Source organism: Ceratotherium simum, chromosome 12, assembly GCF_057802395.1.
Source record: "Ceratotherium simum simum isolate JZ-2026a chromosome 12, ASM5780239v1, whole genome shotgun sequence".
In the NCBI taxonomy this organism is placed as follows: Eukaryota; Metazoa; Chordata; class Mammalia; order Perissodactyla; family Rhinocerotidae; genus Ceratotherium; species Ceratotherium simum.
The window spans coordinates 2147453-2167965 of record NC_141911.1 but is presented as its reverse complement, the minus strand read 5'-3'; the positions used below and the strand labels follow the sequence as shown (position 1 = coordinate 2167965).

The 20513-nt window shown below is 57.8% G+C and overlaps 1 protein-coding gene across 3 annotated transcripts in view; it reads left to right on the top strand.

Moving 5' to 3' along the window:
• The first annotated feature begins 979 nt into the window (after positions 1-979).
• The window catches only part of GFRA2 (GDNF family receptor alpha 2), an 89319-nt gene continuing 69785 nt past the window's right edge, over positions 980-20513 (top strand). For 2 of the 3 annotated variants that reach the window (XM_087437265.1, XM_004442322.3), the window contains exons 1-3: positions 980-1680; positions 6908-7222; positions 13408-13491. In XM_087437265.1, the coding sequence (XP_087293391.1) occupies positions 1641-1680; positions 6908-7222; positions 13408-13491 (439 nt within the window). In that variant the 5' untranslated portion in view covers positions 980-1640. Of the gene's footprint in view, positions 1681-6810; positions 7223-13407; positions 13492-20513 lie in introns of those variants that run through there. The other variant, XM_087437264.1, reaches the window with a different exon arrangement.

Below are 20513 nucleotides of genomic sequence, written 5' to 3'. Positions count from 1 at the left end.
CCTGATCCCTCCGGAGGGGTTCAGGCAGGTTCGCCGGCCTCGGAGGAGGCGGGACAGGGCACCCCGGAACCGTAGCCTCCTTCGTCGCCGGGGGAGGGGAGACTACTGGCAAAGGAGAGTCTCGAAGGGCTCCGACGCTGGAGCGTGCGGGGGGCGAGCGCCCGGCGGGCGTGCGGGGAAAGTTCTCGGGCCCCGCGTGGAGAGCACACGTGTATGCATGCGCGGGGCTAGACCTGGGCAGGCAGGCTGCGCGGGGACGCTAGGCGCTGGCGCTGGAGGGGGGTCCTTCTTTTCACTTACATCTTGGGGAGACGCTTTGCTCCGGCTCTCTGACCAAGGGCGCATCCGCCCGTAGAGGGCGGAGCCCCCTCCCCAGACTCCGGCCACCAAGTCGGGCGTTTTCTAGCGCCCCTCCCCCACGCTCCCGGGGTGGCTCGGGCGCCCTGGACTCCACGCCCTCGGGCCTCAGCTGAGCCTCCCCAGGCCTCCGAGACCGTTGGCCGAGGGAGCGGGGGCCGGGGCATGGGGGTGGGAGGGCGCAGCCCTCTCGCGGCGGGGCAGTGGGTGGGGGCGCGCTTTGGGGGAGGAGGAGGTTGCGGAGGCTTTGGTGGGCTTGAGCCGTAGCGGCGAGGAGCCGGTCAGTTTCCGGCAAGGCAGCAGGTCAGTCCGGGGAAGGGCGGGCGGCAGAGCAGAGGGAGCCAGCGGCGGGGCTCTCCTCTCGGCCAGCGTTTCCCAGTGCCACCGCCATCGCCGCCGCCGCTGCAGAGTGTCGCTGCTCCGCCGCGCTCCCGCGCCGCCAGCCGCCTGGGAGCCGGAGCGCCGAGCCCCGGGCGGAGAGGGGCGCGGGCGCGAGAGCCACGGCGAGGGAGCCGCGAAGGGGAAGGGGGTGGGCGGAGGGAGGAGCAGGGAGAGAGGAAGAGGGGGAGGGAGAGAGGAGAGCGAGGGGGAGCTGGAGAGAGCGAGAGCAAAGAGCGAGAGCTGAGGAGAGGAGAGGAGGGAGAGCAGAGAGAAAGACACACGCACGCAGAGACACACGGTCACTGGAATTCCATTAGAAAAAGTGAGACGAGCAAGGGTTAGCGGGAGAAGAATTTTTTGAATCTTTTCTTCGTCTTGGTGCGAAAGAAGCGACTCGGGTCTCTCGTCCTCAAAGCTCCCACTGGATTGTTCCTTGGCGCTTACACCCGTCGGCGGATTTCTTTGCTATTTGCATTTTATTCTGACTCCGACCCTCGCCGCCTCTTTCCAGCCCTTCACCCACACATCGCCTCTCCCCCACCTCCCCAGGCCCCTCCCGGGAAGCGCTGGGGGAATTGGACCCGCGGGGACTCGCGCCTTCCCGGACGAGCGAGGGACGGCAGACCTGAGGACCGGCTGTCGGCTGTCGAGCGGATACACACACATACGTGTGTGTTGGATTTTAGTGGGCAGGGGCGTCGAGAGGCAGCCCGCCGCACTCTTTTCCTCCCACCCCCTCCGGCCAGAGGGGAGAATCGCAGGACTCGGGAGCTTCACCCGGTGGACTAGCTGAGATCTCCGCATTGGATTAGGGGCTGATTAGCTCTGCTTGGCTATTATTGTTATTATTATTATTATTTTTACCCAAGGGAGAAACAGAAAAACTGTGGGATTTATTTAACATGATCTTGGCAAACGCCTTCTGCCTCCTCCTCTTTTTAGGTGAGTACCTGCGGACGGCGAGGGCAGCTTGTCCGCCGGAGCCTGGGGGGCGGCGCGGGGCCGCGCGCTCGGGCGCCGGCGAGCAGCCGGGAACGCGGGGGGCGAGCAGGGCGCGGGCGGGCGGGAGACGGGCGGAGAGAGCGCGCCGCGGAGCGAGTCGGGCCTGGCGCTGCCGAACCGAGCGGGCCGGGCGGCGGGGATGCGGGCGGAGGGCCGGGAGCCGCGGTTGGCTGGTTACGCGGGGAACTGGGAGGGAGACTCCCAACACCCAAAGCGTCGCCGCACACCCGCGCACACACACTCGCTCACTCGCACAGTGATAGGACTCATTTCCCTCAAAATAATGGGTTCAAATTGCAGCAACTAAGAAAAAAATAAATCCAACTCTTGATCTGGAAGAGGAGGGAGTGGAGAGGCTTTGTGGCGGGGAGAGAAAAATCGTGTCAGTCCCTTTTCCGTGGGCTCCCGAGGCGATTGTGGTGGCGGGCGAGGGTTTCTCCAGAAGCTCCTGGTTGGACGTCTGTCGGGGGGAGCGCTGCCAGCCATCTCCCACCTGCCAATCAATCTCTGGGAAATGCACCCGGCTTCCCACTCCCCAACCCCTTCCCAGCGGCTCCACTCCCTGGAACACTTTTCAAGTTTCTCTCCACCCTTTGCGCTCCCTGCGGCCCAGACCCCAGCCAGATGGGCGGGCGGGAGTTGGGGGTTGTGAGCAGCCCTTCACTGCCTTCCCTTTGCTGCCTCTGGGGGCCATGGACCCCGTAGCTGGTGGGAAGAGGAGAGAGGGAGGCCAAAGTTTGCTTCCTCTGGTGAAGAAGGAGAGTGAGGGAAAAAACCGGATCTGAGCAAAGCCCACTGCTCATTCTGTGAGCTGCCTCCTCCACGCGGAGGAAGGAGGCGCTGCCTGGTGCCGGTGAACCCGGGCAGTCTCTTTCCCACCCAGAATTCCCTGCCCGTCGCCCCCTTTGATGCAGCTGCTTGAGAAACAGTGGTAAAGAGAGCATTCTGGGGGTGGAGGTGAGGAAAAGAGGGTGTTTGCAAGGCTGTGTGCTGACCAGGAGTCCCAGGCAAGGCTGGTGGCCAGGAGTAGATGCTCCAGAGAGGGGGGCAGGTAACTTGTGTGTGTGGGTGTATGTTGAAGGAGCACTCATCTGCTTCAGTGTGGGTGCTGTACCTGCCACCCTGGCTTGCTGTGTAGCCAGTGGTGAGCCAGGCTGCTCAGCTGGGTCATGAGCACCCTTTTCCTCCTGGACCAGGAGAGAGAGGAAGGCTGGGGAGGTAGGTGCTTGTCACAGGAAGATGTGGATATCTAGAGGACGACTAGGACAGGGGAGACAGTCAGTGTTGGTCGGGCCCTGGCCCTTTGTCCACCCCCCTCCTCTGCCCTCTCCCGAAGGCCGAGTTCCCCAGGGGGCAAGGCCCTGATCTAGGGTGTGGCCTTCACGCCTGCCTCCCTCAGCCTGAGGGTGAGAGGGGCTGAGGGAGGCAGCTGTGAAGGTGCTCTGGGCTGCTGTGATCTTGCAGCCTTTCGCTGCAACCCTCTGCAAGCGGACTCTCATTCTGAAGGAGCTATTATAAAACCTGACCTTTTCTCCCACTGCTGGTTTGAAAACCTGGCTTTTTGGGGCCAAGAATAAGCAGGGTGAAGGAAGAAAGAAAATTGTATTTCAGGAAAAGCAGCCAGATTGTCCACTGCTGAGCTGCACACACCCCGGGCCGCCAGAGCTCCCAGGTGTGGGTGCCTTCTGAGGTCTGGTGGAGGAGGGCAGTGTGGGCCCCTCAGGCACCTCCAGGCCCAGACCCCCATGTTGCAGGCAGCCTTTTCCCAGCTGAGGCGGCTGAGGAGTGGACTCTGTTCCCATGGTGTCTGTGGGGGTGTGTGTGGGGGCATGGTCAGAGACGCCTACCCTGGGGTCTGCCACTCTGGGGGCTGAGTGCTGAGAGGAGGAGTGAGAGCTGGAAAGGAATAGGGGGCGGCCAGCTGCCCCGGTCACAGCCCTTCAGTTCCCTTCTCTTGAGAAGCCCCTTTCCAAAGCCAGGGTGAGGGGTTAGCTGAGTGAGCACAGAAGTTTGCAAGGCTCTGAGTTAGGCTTGCCACGGAGGAAGGGATAGGTTGCTGTAAAGGAAACTTCAGCCTCAGAGCCCCTTTCCCAGCAAGGAGCCCACAGTTGGGAGTTGGTTGGAAATTCCATTTGGGGGTGAGGGTTTTCTGGACCTTGAGACTTGGTGGGCAGTTTCAGTTGGGGGCTTGGTGAAGCATGTTCCCAGGAGCAGGGGCCTTCGGGGTGCTCCTCCCGAGGTTCTGGGCGAGGTCTGGGGGTGGAGAGGCCTTCCTGGCCCAGCCATCCTGACTGCCAGTGTTGACATGGTCGGAGAGAATGAGATGAGGAAAGTGGTGGGGGGCGGGGCTGATCAGAGGGCCCACTTCCACTGTAGCTCTTGGGGGGACATCCGATGCAGGAGGGTCCTTGTAGCTCTGTGTGGTCTCTCAGTCTCCTTGTGTCTCTAGAAGCTGCTCTACATGTCTTTTCTTGATGGGTGTGAGTTTTCCCCTGATCTGGAACTTGGACTCTAGGATACCTTCCAGCCTTTACTCTCCTGGAATTGTTGGCGAAAGGCTCTGAGTTGCTGTGATTTATTTCTCTGGCTGGCTTGATTAGTTCCACGGGTCATGACGCTAACTAAAAGAGTCAGGGATGGGTGGCAGTCAGGGAGTTTGTGTGGTGACAGGATGCACCGAACCTCTGCAGAGCATCTTCCTGCCTGGATCACATTTGCCAGCTGGCAGGATGGGGGAAGCCCTTGCTTTTGGCACAGGAGTCTAGGCTTCTGTAAGGACTTTCCCTTGGGGCTGTAGACCCCATCTGTAGAGCAGGAGGAGTAAATGTTCTCATTGTTCCCATCTCCTGGGCTAATGTCCTGACCTTTAAGCCTGCCAAGGATGGCCCTTTCGCAGTCTTTCTCCGACAGTGCAGCCTCAGGGGCAGTCAGGGTAGGAGGGGAGAAGCCTGCTGGGATGCTGGGATGCCAAGTCAGTGGGAGGCCCAGGACTGGGCCATTCTTGAGGCTCTAGCAGGCTGGCTGGCAGTCTGGCTGGGTGGGGGCAGCATGTGCCAGGGAGTCTGGTTAGCTCAGCGGCTCCTGGGTGGCCCAGATGCACACGAGTCCTGCTGAGGGACCTAGGAGTTTGCTGAAGCCGGGGAATAAAGCTGCTGCCTCAGCTTGGGCGGAGGACATCTCTCCAGCTGATGCCTGAGCGGATGCCCCGCTGTCCATGCTGGCACTCCATGCTGGTTTCTTTTCTGGTCTTGTCTCTGCCTGGCGACAGCCTTCAGCTCCTCCTGTCCTGAGGCAGAGGTGTGTCAGTGGGAGAAGGAAATGCCTTTTGCTCTGGACCCCGAGGACGTCTCCACTCCAGGCCCACTTCTGCTCCTCTTTTCCGCCTTCTTGTGGGCTAGGCCCGGTCCCTCTAGGAGGGATGCCGGCTCTGTGGGGAGTGACAGGCTCTCGGTGCAGCCTTCTGCCTCCAGGTGTCGCTGTCTCCCTGCGGTAGCTCCCCTGAGCAGGGCCTCCTAGGGGAGGAGTCAGAAGTGGTGGTTCTGGGTAGACATGGGGAGATTCTGTGGGATTCTGAGGAGGGGACTTCTAGCCTAGGATCATATTATGTTTCGGGGCAGGATGGAGTGGAGGAAGCCTCCCCGATCATTCCTTGGGTCTTGGAAAAGCCAGTCTTGGCTCTGGGCCGTGGTCTGGGTCTTTTCTAGGGCAGGATCTGGAATGAAAGGCTGTGAGAGGGCAGGGAGACTGAGAAGAGGTCTGTGTCTAGAGGAAACCATTTTAGAGGTTGATTTGGAAAGGACCAGGCGGGCTTCTTCCTGCCCTTCACTTCTAAATCTTTTTCCCCGACCCCTCCCCTCCGAGGACTGTGGGTTTGGGCACACTGGGGACTTGCAGTCAATGGATGAGAAGGGTGCCCTAATTCCTGCTTGCTCTTTTGGAGGGGGAGGCTCCATGTGTGGGACCAGCGGCTGAGGACCAAAGCTCTTTCCCTTTTGCAATTGATTTATTGTTTGGCTTTTGGAAAGAAGAGAAAAAAGGAGAGACAGACGGGAAGAGGGTTTCAGGGGAGGGCAGGGAGGAAAGGAAAGAGAAAAGGAAATAGGAGGTGATGGAGAGAGAGAACACAAGGCCATTTGAAGAGACAGGGTGATGGAGAACTAGACCTCTTAGGAGGAAGTCGGAAAGAGAAGTGTGTGAGAGAGACAGGGAAAAGGCACGTTGAGAGGGCTAGAGGGAGAGAGGGAGGGAGAGAGAGAGAGAAAGTGGAGTTGTTCGGCAGGCATTTTCTACAGCAGTTTCTTTTGGCGGGGACTGGGGTGGAATATGTCCGTGGAAGGCACGTTTTCAGGTCCCGGCTGGAGTGAAGCTGGGCTGGAAGGTGTGGAGGGGCTGGGCTAGCGAGGGGTGGCTCCTCCCTTCTGGGGTTGCCTCAGACCACAGGGTTAGGTTGGTCTCTCTGGGTCTTCTCTTAACCTCTTGGAGCTCAGAATGAATAGGCTAGGGGTCTGAGGGGCCTTTTTGGCCTTGTGTGTGATCTTGAGTTGTCATCTCCCTTCTTTGGGCCTCAGTTTCCCCCCAGTAAAATGTGGGGGCTGGACTGTGTGGTCTCTAAGGTCCCAACAGGCTATGAAAGTTAAATTATTTGCTGCTGCTTTCAAGGCTCAACCCAGCGCCTTGCCTGGCCCTCTGGTTGGACCTGAGGTTGGGAGAAGTCCCGGGTAATATGAAGGTGCGATTCCCCCTCTGCACATGCTGGAGGGCCCTGCAGCTCCTGGCCCTCTGCTGAGGCTGTGACATTCTTCTCTGGCCTTCTGGCATCTTAGATCTCTGTGGTCTTGAGCGAGGGCCTTCTGACTTTACTGTGCTGTGCTCCTGGGACCGTGGCCCGGAGCCACGGGCTGGAACCGGAGGAGAATCTGGTAGAGCCAGGGCAGAATGGCAGCTTGAGTCTGCTTTGGGTTTGGGGAGGGGTGGTGGTGTCTTGGGATCCTTTAGCAGCCCTTCCTCTGATCTCTCTGTTGGGGAAGGCAGCATGGAGCTGGCCTTGACGTGCTTTGGAATAAAATGGGTATGAAGTTCCCAGAAGGGCCCAAGCCCCCAGGCTTGCATCTTGGGTCAGAGGTTGTGGTGCCCTCATTCATGCTTGTCTTCCCTCCCCACCACCCAGACGAGACCCTCCGCTCTTTGGCCAGCCCTTCCTCCCTGCAGGGCCCCGAGCTCCACGGCTGGCGCCCCCCAGTGGACTGTGTCCGGGCCAATGAGCTGTGTGCGGCCGAATCCAACTGCAGCTCCCGCTACCGCACGCTGCGGCAGTGCCTGGCGGGCCGGGACCGCAACACTATGCTGGCCAACAAGGAGTGCCAGGCGGCCCTGGAGGTCCTGCAGGAGAGCCCGCTGTACGACTGCCGCTGCAAGCGGGGCATGAAGAAGGAGCTGCAGTGCCTGCAGATCTACTGGAGCATCCACCTGGGGCTGACTGAGGGTAAGCCTGGGCGGCCCTCCAGGGGAGGCGCGGTGATGGTGGTGGTGAGGGTGTGTGGGGGCCCAAGGTTCAGAGCGAGGACTTGGTGATGGAGTGAATTGTCTCGCTCTCTATCTCCACCTGCCAGGGGTACCTAGAACCCAGAGGAGGTAGCTGCTGACCTAGGAGGGCAGCTGTTGTTGGAGGAGGCCAGGAGAGACGAAGAAGAAGGAGGGGTGACAGCTGAGGAGGAGAGGGCCAGGCGGTGGGAAAAGGAGAACAAGACTGGAGAAAGGAGAGGGGAGCAGAGGTTGGGGGAGAGGAATAAACCAGGGAAGGACAGATGGACGGACAGCGGAACGGAGGAACGTGTGAAGTGGTAACAAGAGAAGGTGAGGCAGGAGTTCCAGGGCGGATGGGGTGGTGAGAAGGAGGGGGGGCAGACGGCAGGCTGTGCACATGCAGAGCTGTGCCGCGAGAGCAAACCGGCCCCTACTCCCCGCTGCCGGGCGCTGAGCTGAGGGCTGTCCCTTCCCATTCTTCCTGCTCCCAAGAGGCCTGCCCCTGCACGTGGCTTCCTGACCACAAGGCTGGCCTGGGCACCTCCTATGGGGCTTGGAGCAGTGTGAGGGCAGCGGGGCCTGCATCCCTTGGCAAGCCCCCTCCAAGTCCCAAGGCAGAACCTGTAGTCCCCCCACCCTCCAACACCCACCTCCCCCCTTTCCTCCCCCTCCAGACTGGAGTGTGGAGGATTTGCAGATACTGTGGGAGGGTGGCCACTTGGGTCAGACGTTCATTTATTAATTCAACAACTGTTTATTGAGAGTTTACTGTCTGCTAGGCATTTGGGAACAATCAAGAACAAGCTGGGGCAGCCTCCGCCTCCGTGGAGCTCATAGTCTGGGGGATGTGGATAAGTCAGCGGCTTTCTGTCATCTGGTGGTGTGAGGGCTGTTGGAAAGCACCGGGGGCTGTGGTAGCACTGAGGAGGGGCACCTTCCTGGAAGACGCAGCCTCGGAGCTGAGACTTGAGTGAGCTGCAGTTATGGTGAAGGCATACGGGGAGAGCGTGGGAGGTGGGGGGGAGCCTGGGCGAAGGCCTGTGTGTGCGAGAGCTGAACTTGCTCACAGACCTGCAAGTAACTCAGTATTGTAGGGGGGGAGTAGGGGCTGCAGTGGGGTGAGGAGGGGGGAGCGGGTATGGGGTCTGGCGAGCAGCGGGGAGCCCTGAAGGGTTTTCAGTGAGATGATCCATCTCTGCTTCAGGACAGTGTTCACGTGGTTCCAATGAAGAGAGTAGACTGGAGAGTGTTTGGAGGCCACTGTGAGATACAGGCCAGGAATAACGGTGGCTGGACGAGGGCAGCGGCAGGAAAGAAGGGTCTGAGAGCTGTTTAGGAGGTAGAATCAACAGGTCTTGGTGAAGGGAGAGAGGAGCCAAGGACAGCACGTGTCTTCTGTCTTGGGCGACTGGGCAGGTGGTGGGGCCGTTTACAAGAAGCAGCGGAGGTGTGAGTGAGGGAGGGCCGGGAGATGCTGAGTTTATTCTGGGGCCTGTGCCTCTTGTTGGCCGTGCCCTGCAGATAGCTGGGCCTGCAGGGCTGGAGCTCAGGAGAGGAAGTAGGACTGGACATGGAGATTTTGGAGTTGCCAACAGCCTGGTTAGGTGTTAACCAGGGCCAAGGGAGTGGGTGCTGTCACACTGGGAGGAGGGCAGGGACAGAGCCCCGGGGCCACTGACATTTAGAGATGGGCAGGGGAGGGGGACAGCCCGGTGGCGCAAGTGGTTAAGTGCGTGCGCTCCGCTGCGGTGGCCCGGGGTTCGCAGGTTCGGATCCCGGGCGTGCACTGACGCACTGCTTGGCAAGCCATGCTGTGGCGGCCTCCCATATAAAGTGGAGGAAGATGGGCACGGATGTTAGCCCAGGGCCAGTCTTCCTCAGCAAAAAGAGGAGGATTGGCAGATGTTAGCACAGGGCTGATCTCCTCACACACACACACACACACACACACACACAAAAAGAGATGGGCGGGGGAGGAAGGGAGGCCTGCAGGGGTGCTGAGGAGGCTCTAAGGGAAAGAGGGAGGGCCAGTGAGACACCTCCAGGGGAGCTCATTCTCACAAGAAGGAGAGTCACAGCCTCCAATAGTTCAAGTCCAGCAGGAGAGGGTGGACAAGGGTCCCTGATGCCATTGGGTGAGCTTCTTAGTGGCTGCTGGGAGCAGAAGCCTGGTTGGGGGGTGAATGGGAGCCTGGGAGCTGGAAATGATGACTGTGGACAACAGCTTCTACAAGTTTGGTCTGAAGAAGAGAGAAGAACGAAGAATAACTTTTACTTTTTAAAGATTCGAGAGGGTTGAGCAGTTTAAATTCTAAGGTAGGAGAGTGGTGATGGAGATGCTGAGGTGAAGAAGAGTGAGGGATATTCTTGGAACCGTGCCCTTGGGAGAGGGGAGAGGTGGGCCAGGGCACTGGGAAGGGGTTAGTCTTAGGTTCGAGGAGCAATACCGCCCTCAGCTGCTGGAAGGGAGGATGGAAACGGATCAGGTGTGGAGGCTGTATGGCGAGGGATTCCTGACCAGTGGCTGAGGTACTTGGAACATGCCCTGAGTATAGGAACGAGCTGGGCATGTAATTATTAATAGTGTCACCACCACTAGTAACAAAGTAACTGCTCGTGAATCAGGTGGTCACTCCTCCCACTTCCAGCACCCTTGAGTCCTAGACCCAGAGTGAGCAGAGGGACACTGCCCCAGTGCCCTGCTCTTGACTCTGAGACGAGGAGCTGTCTTCCTCCTGAGGCTGACTCTGTCATGCACAGAAAGTTAAGGTCCCTGATTCAGCGAGCTGGGTTGTTTAGTTTCTTGTCTTCTTTCTGGCAGCCTTCAGTTTCAACCCAAGGGAGATTGGGCAGTAGGCTGGGGTGGGTGTGCCTCGGGCTGCAGAATGGACAGGGAAGGGGACGGGAACTGCCAGCTAGACGAGCCAGTGGGCCGCCTGAGGACCGTCCCACCTGAGTGGCTCCCTCCAGCATCACTGCATCAGAGCACAGAGGACCTGGCTGGAGAAGTGAGGCGTTTTGAGGATAACGATACGCATGTTGTGCATTTATGCTGCGTACTGCCGTGTGGTCGTCATCGCCCTTTCCACCCAGGAATGCCTGACTGAGATGGCTTCGTTCTGAGTCTTGAGATGGTTTGTTGGTTCATTCACTCCACAAACATCTGTTGAACACCGACTGTGTGCTTCAGAGGGTGAGGGCACGAAGAAGCCATGTTCCCTGTGCCAGCCAGCGTGCAGGCTGGGAGACCCTTCTCCTGGGCCCGCTCTAGAAAAGCAGACCCTGCTTTCCTCCTTCCTCAGAACCCTGCCTTCCCCCTGCTGGGATCCCACAATCCCTGCCCCCTGGGTGCCAGAGGTAGTTCCTGCCTGGGGCTCACCAAGGGAAGCCGAGGGGCCCTTTAACAGCAGGTAATGTTCCTATGAGTGACAGGATCCAGCTGAGAGTGAACTATTCATGGTGTGGCGGAGTGGTCCCCTTGGGGGAGGCTGCACGCATTTCCTCCCTATTCCTTAATAACACTCAGTAACCTGCTTTTGCCTGGGGTGGGGCGAGGATCTCAGAGAGGAGAGAACCCTGTGGGTTTGCATTTGGATTCTGGCTTCTGCTTGGCCCACTGGTGGGCACATTCCCCTGGAAACTTGGCCCCACCTTCTCCCTCTACCTGAGGCTGAGCTCGTGGTGCAGAGTCTGAGCATGTGGACAGAACTGGTGGTGACAGGAATGTGGCCTCTGCTGAGCTTCTAGACAGTCCCAACTGCAAAGGACCTCGAGGTCATTTGGTCCCACCCCCATTTGGATGGGGAAGCTGAGGTGCAGGGAGCCCGAGTGGCTTCCTCGGGCCCCCGACTCCTTATCTAGACTGCTTTCCACTGCCCTGGGGGAGAGCCTGTGGCCTTGGTCCTGTCTTCCCCTTTTGTCATCACCCCACCATAACCACCAGTATTTACACGGAGGGGCTGTTGCTGTGGAACCTGAGCCAGGCTTCTTGCCTTCCCCAAAGGTGGCACTGAAGTTCAGGATCACCCTGGCCCTTCAGACGAGAAGAGCAAAGGCTTCTCCTGCGTGTCCTCTCCCTGGTCGTGGCCCGGGAATCTGACATCCTGGGTTTGGTGCCAGGGTGCCTGAGTGGCCCAGGTCTTGGATTTTCCACTGGTGAATTCTACTGCAGGACCAGGTGACATGAGTTGACTTAAATTCGATGGGCGCCTCCTAACCAGTCCTGGAAGAGGCTGTTTTTGCCCAGAGCTCCCCACACCCCCCCAAGTCAGTCATACTATCTGATCTGTGCTCAGGTGCATAGCCGTGCCAGATGCAGTAGGGAAGGACTGGCCCTGCTCTGGGCGAGCGTCCTGGGGCAGGAGGCTGATCCTATGAAAAGTTAAACAGCAGTAGTATTTGTTTAAGAACAATTTGGTTTCAATAACACTTTTTATTTTTGGTGATAGTATTCATAATGGTTAATACTTGGACTCTGGGGCCAACAGCCTGTGTTTGAAACCTGGCTCTGCCACCCACAGCTGTGTGGCCTTGGGCACGTTACTTAGCGTCTCTGTGCCCCAGTTCCTTATCAGTAAGATAGGGAGAATCATGGTGCCTACCTCATAGAGAAATCCAGAGGATTAAATGGGTTGGTCCATCTAAAGCACTTCCAGTAGTGCAGGCAGGTAGAAAACACAGTATAACATCGTTTTTATGATAAAAGTGCTTCCTAAGCTCTTACATTATTTGGCCCCAACAAATAGCAATGGCTGGTGACCCCCCCATGGGCCATTGGGGAGAGTGGAGGACATTAAGACCATACAGGCCCCTGAGGCCCTGCAGGCCCCAGGGGGAGGTGGGACTGGAGAGGCCTGGAAGTATGGGTAACGTTTGGAAGGTCAGTTGGCAAATGGCAGCGGGGTACTGCCTGTGTGTAAGGCACCCTGTGCGCTAGGTGTTAAGGGCATAAGGGTGCTGCTTTGAGGTAAAGTGAAGGGTGGGCCGTTTCTCCAGGGGAATGCACTTCCTCTGTGTCCCCAGGGTCTGTGTCCTTTTCTGGGGATCTGCGGGGTATGGCAGACAGACGCCTTGCCCTGTGCACGAGCAGAGTGCTAGCCTCTGGGTGACCTCACGGGCCTGGCTGAGCCAGCTCCCCATGGTGGAACCTGAGGCCCCTTTTCTGGGTGGCAGGTGGCCCCCATGGATGCTGACCCCCCGATGTGCTCCCCCTTAGGGGCTGCCTGCCGTGGCGCTGGGTTCTGGGTGGATGGGAAATCGATGTGGAGGCTGTGGGTCATCAACTGTCTCCCCGCCCCTCGACACACGCGCGGTCTGAGTGACTCTCCATTGATTTCTCCTCATGAGTGTCTCAGGAGCATGTTTCCCTTCCTGCTGGGGTGTTGGCAGGGGGGCAGGAGTCCTGAGGAGGTGGTGGGGCATCTCCACAGCAGCCCTGTGCCACTTATCTCTTGTCACTCACTTGCTTTCCCATTTGCTGAGCCTCTGATGCTCCCTGAAGCCTCAAGGTGAGGTCTGAGAAAGACAGCAGGTGGTGGGGAAGACAGGAAGAGAGTGGAGGAGGGGCCGGGCAGACGGGAGCTGGGCTCAGGCCTCGGCTCAGTGGACCTTTAGCTCTTCCAGCCAGATTCTTCTGGTGACAAGCTGGAAACAAAGAGGCCATTCTGTCCCCTTGAGTGGCCTGGGCAGAGCGAGCCTGGTGTGATGAGAGAGAGTGCCGGTGTGAGGGCCAGGATACTGGATTCCAGCCCTAGCTCCGCCATGAGTAGCTGTGTGATCTCAGGCAGGCTGCCTCACCTCTCTGGGCCACCTGGGAGCCCTCTCTTGTGAAATGCGGCCGCTGTACTGAATGATGGTGGAGGGCCCTTCCGCTTCCATCCTGTGCTTTGTACCTGGTCTTTCGCAGGCTATCATGGTTCCACCTCCTCTGTGCCTTCTTTCCAGAGGCATTTGGAAGTCCTTGGAAGAGGGCTGCTCGTGCAGGGAGGTCGTGAGAGGGCAGTACGAGGCATTCTGCCCTGCTCTAGTGGGAGAGCGGGGGCACGCCCAAGCAGTGTCCAGCATTCTTGCCAACACGTGCCGGCTTGACAGGCGCTTCCACTTTGGGAAGGAGGGGCCTGGGCTGACACCGGCTCTCTCTTCCAGGTGAGGAGTTTTACGAAGCCTCGCCCTACGAGCCGGTGACCTCCCGCCTGTCAGACATCTTCAGGCTTGCCTCAATCTTCTCAGGTAAGTGGGCTTGCGCTGGGGCCTCGCCAGTTCTTCTCTCGTCCCCGCAGCCTGGTGAGTGGAGTCCGGGGCTTGGCGCTGCCGCTCACCAGCAAGCCCTTCATGTGTCTGGGCCTCGGGTCCTCCTCTGTGAAAAGGGAGACACAGGGGCTGGCCCGGTGGCCTAGTGGTTAAGTTCTGCACACTCTGCTTTTGCAGCCCAGGCTCAGGCCTACACCACTCATTGGCAGCCATGCTGTGGCGGTGTCCTGCATACACAATAGAGGAAGATTGGCACAGATGAAAAAAAAAAAAAAGAGACACAACATATATGTATATGGAGTAAAGTGTTTCTGGGAATTGTCTAGCATGAGCCTGCCACGTGGTAGTTCTTGAGTCTGAATCCTGATGTCACGCCCCTATTTTGTCACCTGTCTTCCCTTGCTGGGTCCTTCTTTCCGGTTCCCTAACTCTTCCGCTTCGGAGCTCTTCTACTTTGGTAGAGTTGCTCAACCTCCCTGTGCCTCAGTTTCCTCAGTTGTGCAAGGGAGGAGTACCTGCCTCGTTGGACTGTCATGAGGTCTAAATGAGCCAGTGGGTGAACAGGGCTCAGCGTGCTGCCAGGCACGCGAGCATCCTGGAACCATTGTTGTGGTGGCTGGTGTCAGCGTCACCAGCCGTTCTGCTCTGGGTTTCCCCGCTCCTCTGAGGGTCTACTTCTTGAATCCCACTGAGGGGCCCTCTGAGGGAGGACTCTGTCCCCAGCCACTGGCACCTCGGCTTGCTCCAGGAGTGAGAAGGCCCGTGCTGAGCCCCAGCTTTGTTTGCGTGATCCATGCTTGGGAGTCTGGTGTGTGTTTTGGTTCTTTCTTCTTGGCCTTGTTCCCTCTGGCATTTGGAGGACCAGGGGGCCCAGGGCAGTCCACCCCTGCTTGGGCTCTGGGGAGGGGCTTCTGGACTTGGGAACCTCTCTGTGGGGGGTGGGGACAAGCTCTTCCTGGAGTCACCAGTGGTGCTCAGAGGTGGCCAGAGCAGGCCTATTCCCTAGGATCTCTGAGTGCAGGGGCCTGGGCCTCAGGTTTCCAGGCAGTTTTGTGGCAGTATTTGAAGCTTGCTGAGGTTTCTTTTGCTCTAAACCAGGGTTTTTCAACAGTAGTACTGTTGACATTTGACCTGGATAATTCTCCCTTGTGGGAGGAACCGTCCCGTTCATTGTAGGATGTTTAGCAGCATCCCTGTTCTCTACCCACTGGATGCCAGTAGCAACCCCCCAAGTTGTGACAACCGAAAAGGTCCCCCGACATTGCCAAATGCCCCTGGGGCACAGTTGCTGTCAGTTGAGAGGCACCCCTCTAAACTGTGAGAGCAAGGACTCTCCGGTGACAACCTAGTCCTTACTAATGAAGAATTCTGTAGGACAGTGTTGCTCAAACTTTTTTTTTTATTATTACCCCTGCTAAGGAGAAAAACTAATTCTCTCTAACTAGAGAAATACTGTTTTAGTCAGCTTGGGCTGCCAAACAAAATGCCATAGACTGAGCTGCTTAAACAGTGGAAATTATTATCTCCCAGTTCTGGAGGCTGGAAGTCCAGGATCAAGCTCCAAGTCCACAAACAGCAGGCTCGCTTACTGGCGAGAGCTCTCTTCCCGGCTTATAGATGGCCACCTTCTTACCGTGTCCTCACAGTTGCGGGGGGCAGATCTCTTCCTCTTCTTATAAGGCTACAGTCCTCTTGGATTAGGACTCCACCGTAATGATGGTCATACTTCATTTATCCTTAATTACCTCCTAAAAGCTGTGTCCCCAAATATAGTCACATTGAGGGTAAGGGCTTCAGCATATGAAATTTTGGGGGCACAGTTCAGTCCATCACAAATGCCAAGGAAGGAAATTTTGTCAGATAGGGTTGAGTTTTGGAGGTCCAAAAACCACTGTAATATCTACTTTTTTGCCTATCCAAGAACCAATTTTTGTTCCCTTGGGGGTGATACCCTCTTATCCTGTTGAGAATGTATGCTCTAAGGGATTGAGATGGGATGATTTACAAGCCCTGGTGGGAGGATTCCCGGACCCCCATGAAAAGGAAGGCGCTGGGCAAAGGGCATCTGGATATGGTGGTGGTTGGGGTTGGTGGTGAATGGAATGGACACTTCACAGATGGTTGGTAGGTTGAGCACCCTGCTCTGGGCTCTCACCATCATAACCTGCAGTGGGGTATAGCAGAGGTATTGGGCTCAGAGCAGGTTCCCATCCTAGCTCTGCCTGTGGGCACTATGATCGCTCTGTGATAAGTCTTGCTCATCCGACAGGGCTGGACTGGATTGTGGGCTGACTTGAGGTCCCTCCTAGCACAGACATTCTGATCCTCACATTTCCTGATTAGCTTCAGATAGAAATTCACCTTGGACTGCTCCTTTCGAGACAGTGCTTAGGGTTCAGATGCAGGTTGAGGATATTATTGGCATGTGGATGCTATGGTGGGGATGTCCTGGCGGCCCCAGATGTACCCATTTCCCACCCTGCCAGTAGCTCAGGTATCAGCTGAGTACTACTGCATGGGTGGGAGGCATCTGGGTTTCCTCCAGTGAAGAAATAGCTTTGGCTTGCTCCCTGAAGGTTGAAGATCAGAGGTCCTCACCTTAGCTCAGGCTCCTGCTGCTTCCCTGACTAACATTAAGTGTCTTCTTAGCAGAAAATCTTTACGTAATGGACTTGACGCTCTGCGAGACAAGGGTGTTGACAAGACAGATGAGGAGATTACTGGGTCTGCAGCTCGCTGAATCAGCTTCCTTCACCTACTGCCCAGATGTAACTGGGCCCCACACGACCCTGGATCCCTGGGCTCTGGGGACTGCTCCCCACAGTCAGGGCAGGGCTTTGGGGTCTGTGACAGTTCCCTCCTCATCACCCCTGTTCACACCACTCCACCCAGAGTGGTCCTAGAGTTGGTGTCTGGGCAGCTCTGTCTGGGGAAACTTGGGTGCATAGGTGGATGGGGAGGCCCTGGCCCGGCCACCAAGAAAGCAAGTGGGCCTGGTGGGTGTGCAGCAGAAAGAAGGCTGGGTGAGGAGCTGGGAGGCCCGGGTTCCGGTGTGTTCTCTGCCACAGGTCAGCAGGGGCTCCAGACCTGACGTTTCTTTTCTGAGGAAGGAAGAGCTGGGCTGAGAGCAGCGCTCCCCCGCCTTTCCCATCAAGGCACGTGGAAATGCAGTATTGTTGGCACCCTAGGGTGCACAGAGAAGCTTGGAGCTCAGGCAGTGACAGGCCCCTGCAGGCTGAGGGGCCAATATCTGGGCACACGTGTCACCACCTGTGGCTCACTAGCTGGGAAGGCTGGGCCTGAGTGACCGAGGATCCTGCACTGATGCTTCAGGATGAGAAGGCTGCAGCATTGCAGGACTGTGTGGAGCCCTCCCCACTTCCACACCCCACATTTAGCTGCATGCTGCCCCCTCCATCATCTCTGTGTGCAAAGGCTGTGGGGGGGCTTGGTGGCCCTTCTCCGGGCTGCAGCAGCCCCAGTCAGGGCCGCAGGGACTCAGAGAAGGATGCTGTTGTATCTTTGGGGCTCAAGTGCCACTTGCGCTTACCGTCTACTCTCTGAGAATTTGTGGCCTTGTTGCGGGGGCCTCCTGGAACACGTGTTCTTCTTTATCTCTAGCCTTCTCTTGCTGCTGGGCTTCTTGAAAAGTCCTACTGGGGTTCTGTCGGCAAAGAAAGCTGCCAGGCTTTCCCCAACCCTCTCTGACAGCAGAGGCACTGGGGGAAGGGTCAGTCCTGCCCCGCTCTCTTCCTGTTCAAACATGGGTCCCGGGTTCTGTGACAGGGTCTGGGATTCCTGGTGTGCAGTTAACCCTGAGTCCAAGGCCAGGAGGGGAACAATCGGCTCTGTCCTGACCCACGGTGACAGAGATGTTGGAGGCATTCACTTGTCCTGCCCTAGCCTTATAGGTGAGAAGGGAGATGTCATGGAGAGGAAGTGAGGTTTGTCCTGTTTCTAGCAATTCAAACTGCCCTTGAAAACATGAAACGGAGTTTTGAGGGAGGCAGCCTGGTGCACAGGAAGAGTGTGGGCCTTGAGCTGCACAGTCCTGGGTTTGAATCCTGACTAGTCATCTTAGGGGAGTGTGATCTGGGGCCTCATTGTGGCCTTTGTGAGCTGTAGTGCCCATGTTTGTAAATGGGAGTGTGTCCCTACTAACAGGTTGATAAAGAGGATTCAGCACGAGTGGATGTAGGCAGAGTGGCAGTGAGTCATCCTCTTTCTGCTGAGGGTGTTCAGTGGAGGCAGGATGCCTTTTAGAGGGGATTCAGGGGTGGGAGAGCTGAGGCTGAGAGTCCCTCCATCCCCAGGTGGCCATGACCTGGTGAACAGCGGATCCTAGCTGGTTCATTGGGGAGGCAGGAAAGGATGGAACAAGGCAGAGAGAAGAGAGAAAGGCTTCTTAGGGAAAGCAGAGATTGTTCAGGCAGAGAGAGGTCACAGAGGGGTGACATGGAGGGTGAGGAAGGCCATCAAAGTGAGGATGAAGGGCCTGGGCGGACCAGGCAGCAGTTTCCCTCACAGCCACTGGGCTATGCATAAGGGACGAGGAGAAGCTACAGGAAGGTGGCCTTGGCTGGGCTGTTAGCTGACACTGCCTCTGCCTTCTTGGTGAGGGGCAGGAGGCCTCCAGTGCCTCTGCGTCCGTTGCAGGCATTGCCAGACACATGGGCATGGAACATATTTATACAAACATGTCTTGTCTTTTTTTTTTTTTTGTGAGGAAGATCAGCCCTGAGCTAACATCCATGTTAATCCTCCTCTTTTTGCTGAGGAAGACCCGCTCTGAGCTAACATCTATTGCCAATCCTCCTCCTTTTTTAATTCCCCAAAGCCCCAGTAGATAGTTGTATGTCATAGCTGCACATCCTTCTAGTTGCTGTATGTGGGACGCGGCCTCAGCATGGCCGGAGAAGCGGTGCGTCAGTGCGCGCCCGGGATCCGAACCCCGGGCTGCCAGTAGCGGAGCGCGCGCACTTAACCGCTAAGCCACTGGGCCGGCCCCAAACATGTCTTTTCTGTAGCTGGAAGGGAAGTTAGAGATCATCAAGATCCACTGCTTCACCTGACAGAAAAGGAAACTGAGGCCCAGAGAGAAGGTAGAGACGTAGACCGAGGTTTAGATCCCAGTTCCGCCCCTGCTAGGTGTGTGCCTCAGGCTGGTGCCTCTCCTCTCAGCCCTGCTTTCCTCTTGCCCAACGTGGGGCTGCTAGGAACCCCTGCCTTCTAGGGGTTTGTGAGGACTGAGATTCCGTGGGTGAGCGCCGGCCCAGCGCCTGGCGTATTGCACTGAAGAGGGAGCCATTGCATACTTACCATGGGAGCGACTTCTCACGGTCAGACGGCAGGCAGTGGCCCGGCCGGCCGGGAGTCTGGCATTTGGGAAATAGCCATGTGCCTTTTGGTGACGTGAGGCTGCCTCCCACCCATGATAGTGCTTGGTGGGGGAGGTGACCGGGCGACCTCCAGGGGCCAGTAGGACCCTGGGGCTCCTGCTGAACCTCTGTGGCCTTTGTGTGCTCCATTGTGGCTGGGTGGGGACATGTGGAGGCTGGCAAGAGGCCTGGGCTGGGGCCTTTTGTGGGTTGGAGGAAGAAGAGGGGGTGGTGTTGGCCTCAGTTGGCCAGCAAGCCTCTGGGGTGGCCATCTTGCTTGGATGGAGCCAGGAGAGGCCCAGGCGTGTTTTTGTTGGAGGCTCCAGGGGTCCCGTTTTTAGGGGCTCAGGAGAGGGGAGGCCTTGCAGATGGCCCCTGAGAGAGGGCAACCACCCTCCCCCTGGTGCCACGGTGTTGCTCTCGTGTGTCAGGGCATGTGTGATTGTGGGGGTGGCTCTCAGGGTCAGGTCGTCCCTGGGTGCTCAGCACTGTGCTGTGCTCCTCATACATATCCACAGAGGATCCTGGAATGGTGGGTGGGGTGTGGGCTCGGAGGCTGGCTGGTCCTAGTTTTGAATCCTGGCCTCGCCCTACCAGCTGGGTGACCACAGGGTGGGTCATGTGACCCCTCTGAACTTCATTTTTCTCATCCATAAAATGGAGCAGTTCGGCCTGCCCTGCAGGGATTGCGATGCCGCACGCACAGCTCTCCACACGGCGCTGAGCACTGGAGCACCCTGGCTGGTGGCCGTGGGCAGCACTGTCCGGGGCCGGAGCGAGCTGATGCTTTAGTGTGAGGTGTTAGACCTGCCTGAGGAAAAGTGACCAAGAGGTGCAAGCACGTCTGAGGTGTCCCGTGTGTGCTGTGTCTCGGGAGTGTCTGAGGTTTAGAGAAGGGATCCTGGCTGGGGTCCCCAGCACTTGGCGGAAGAGGTGGGGCTGGGGTTGGATCTCGGAGGAACATCGTTGTGTTAATCAACGTCGAGTGGTTGGTGTGTTCCAGATACTACGCGGGACACTGCTTTAAAGGGAGTCAGTCCACGTCCTCGCTGCCTAGCGGGGCAGACATACCCTCACTTAGACCCCCACTAGGAGGTTTACTGTTGGTGGTGGTGTGGACCACATGCTGCTTCGAGAGTTCGGGGGAGGCAACAATTGGAGGTGCCTGGGGAAATCAGGAAAGCCTTGGAAGAGGAGGGAGTGGGATCTGGGAATGACATTCCTGGCAGCAGGATGGCTCACAGGCCTGGCCGAGCTCTAGGTGATGAAGGAGTTGCACATCTTCTGAGCCTGATGGGCTCAGAGGACAGTGATAGAGACCCTGTGGCCGATGGGAGACTGGCCTCTCTAGGGATCTCCTCCGTTGGGTCTCCTGCCCAGGACTTCTTCCTGACAGAGCTCAGCATGACTGCCTGCAGGGGGCCTGGGTCCCGGGGAGGGGCTGAGCCCAGCCTTAAGAGTCAGTCTCCCATGAAGGTGGCTTCAGTGGCCGGAGCCAGGGAGGCGGGAGGACTGGGCCTGCCTCAGCTCTGCTGGATTCCTAGGGAGGCCTCTCCCTTCCCTGGCGCCCCTGAGGGGGTGCCCAAGCCTTTGTGCCCCCAGCTCCTCCTCCCCTTAGGTTGC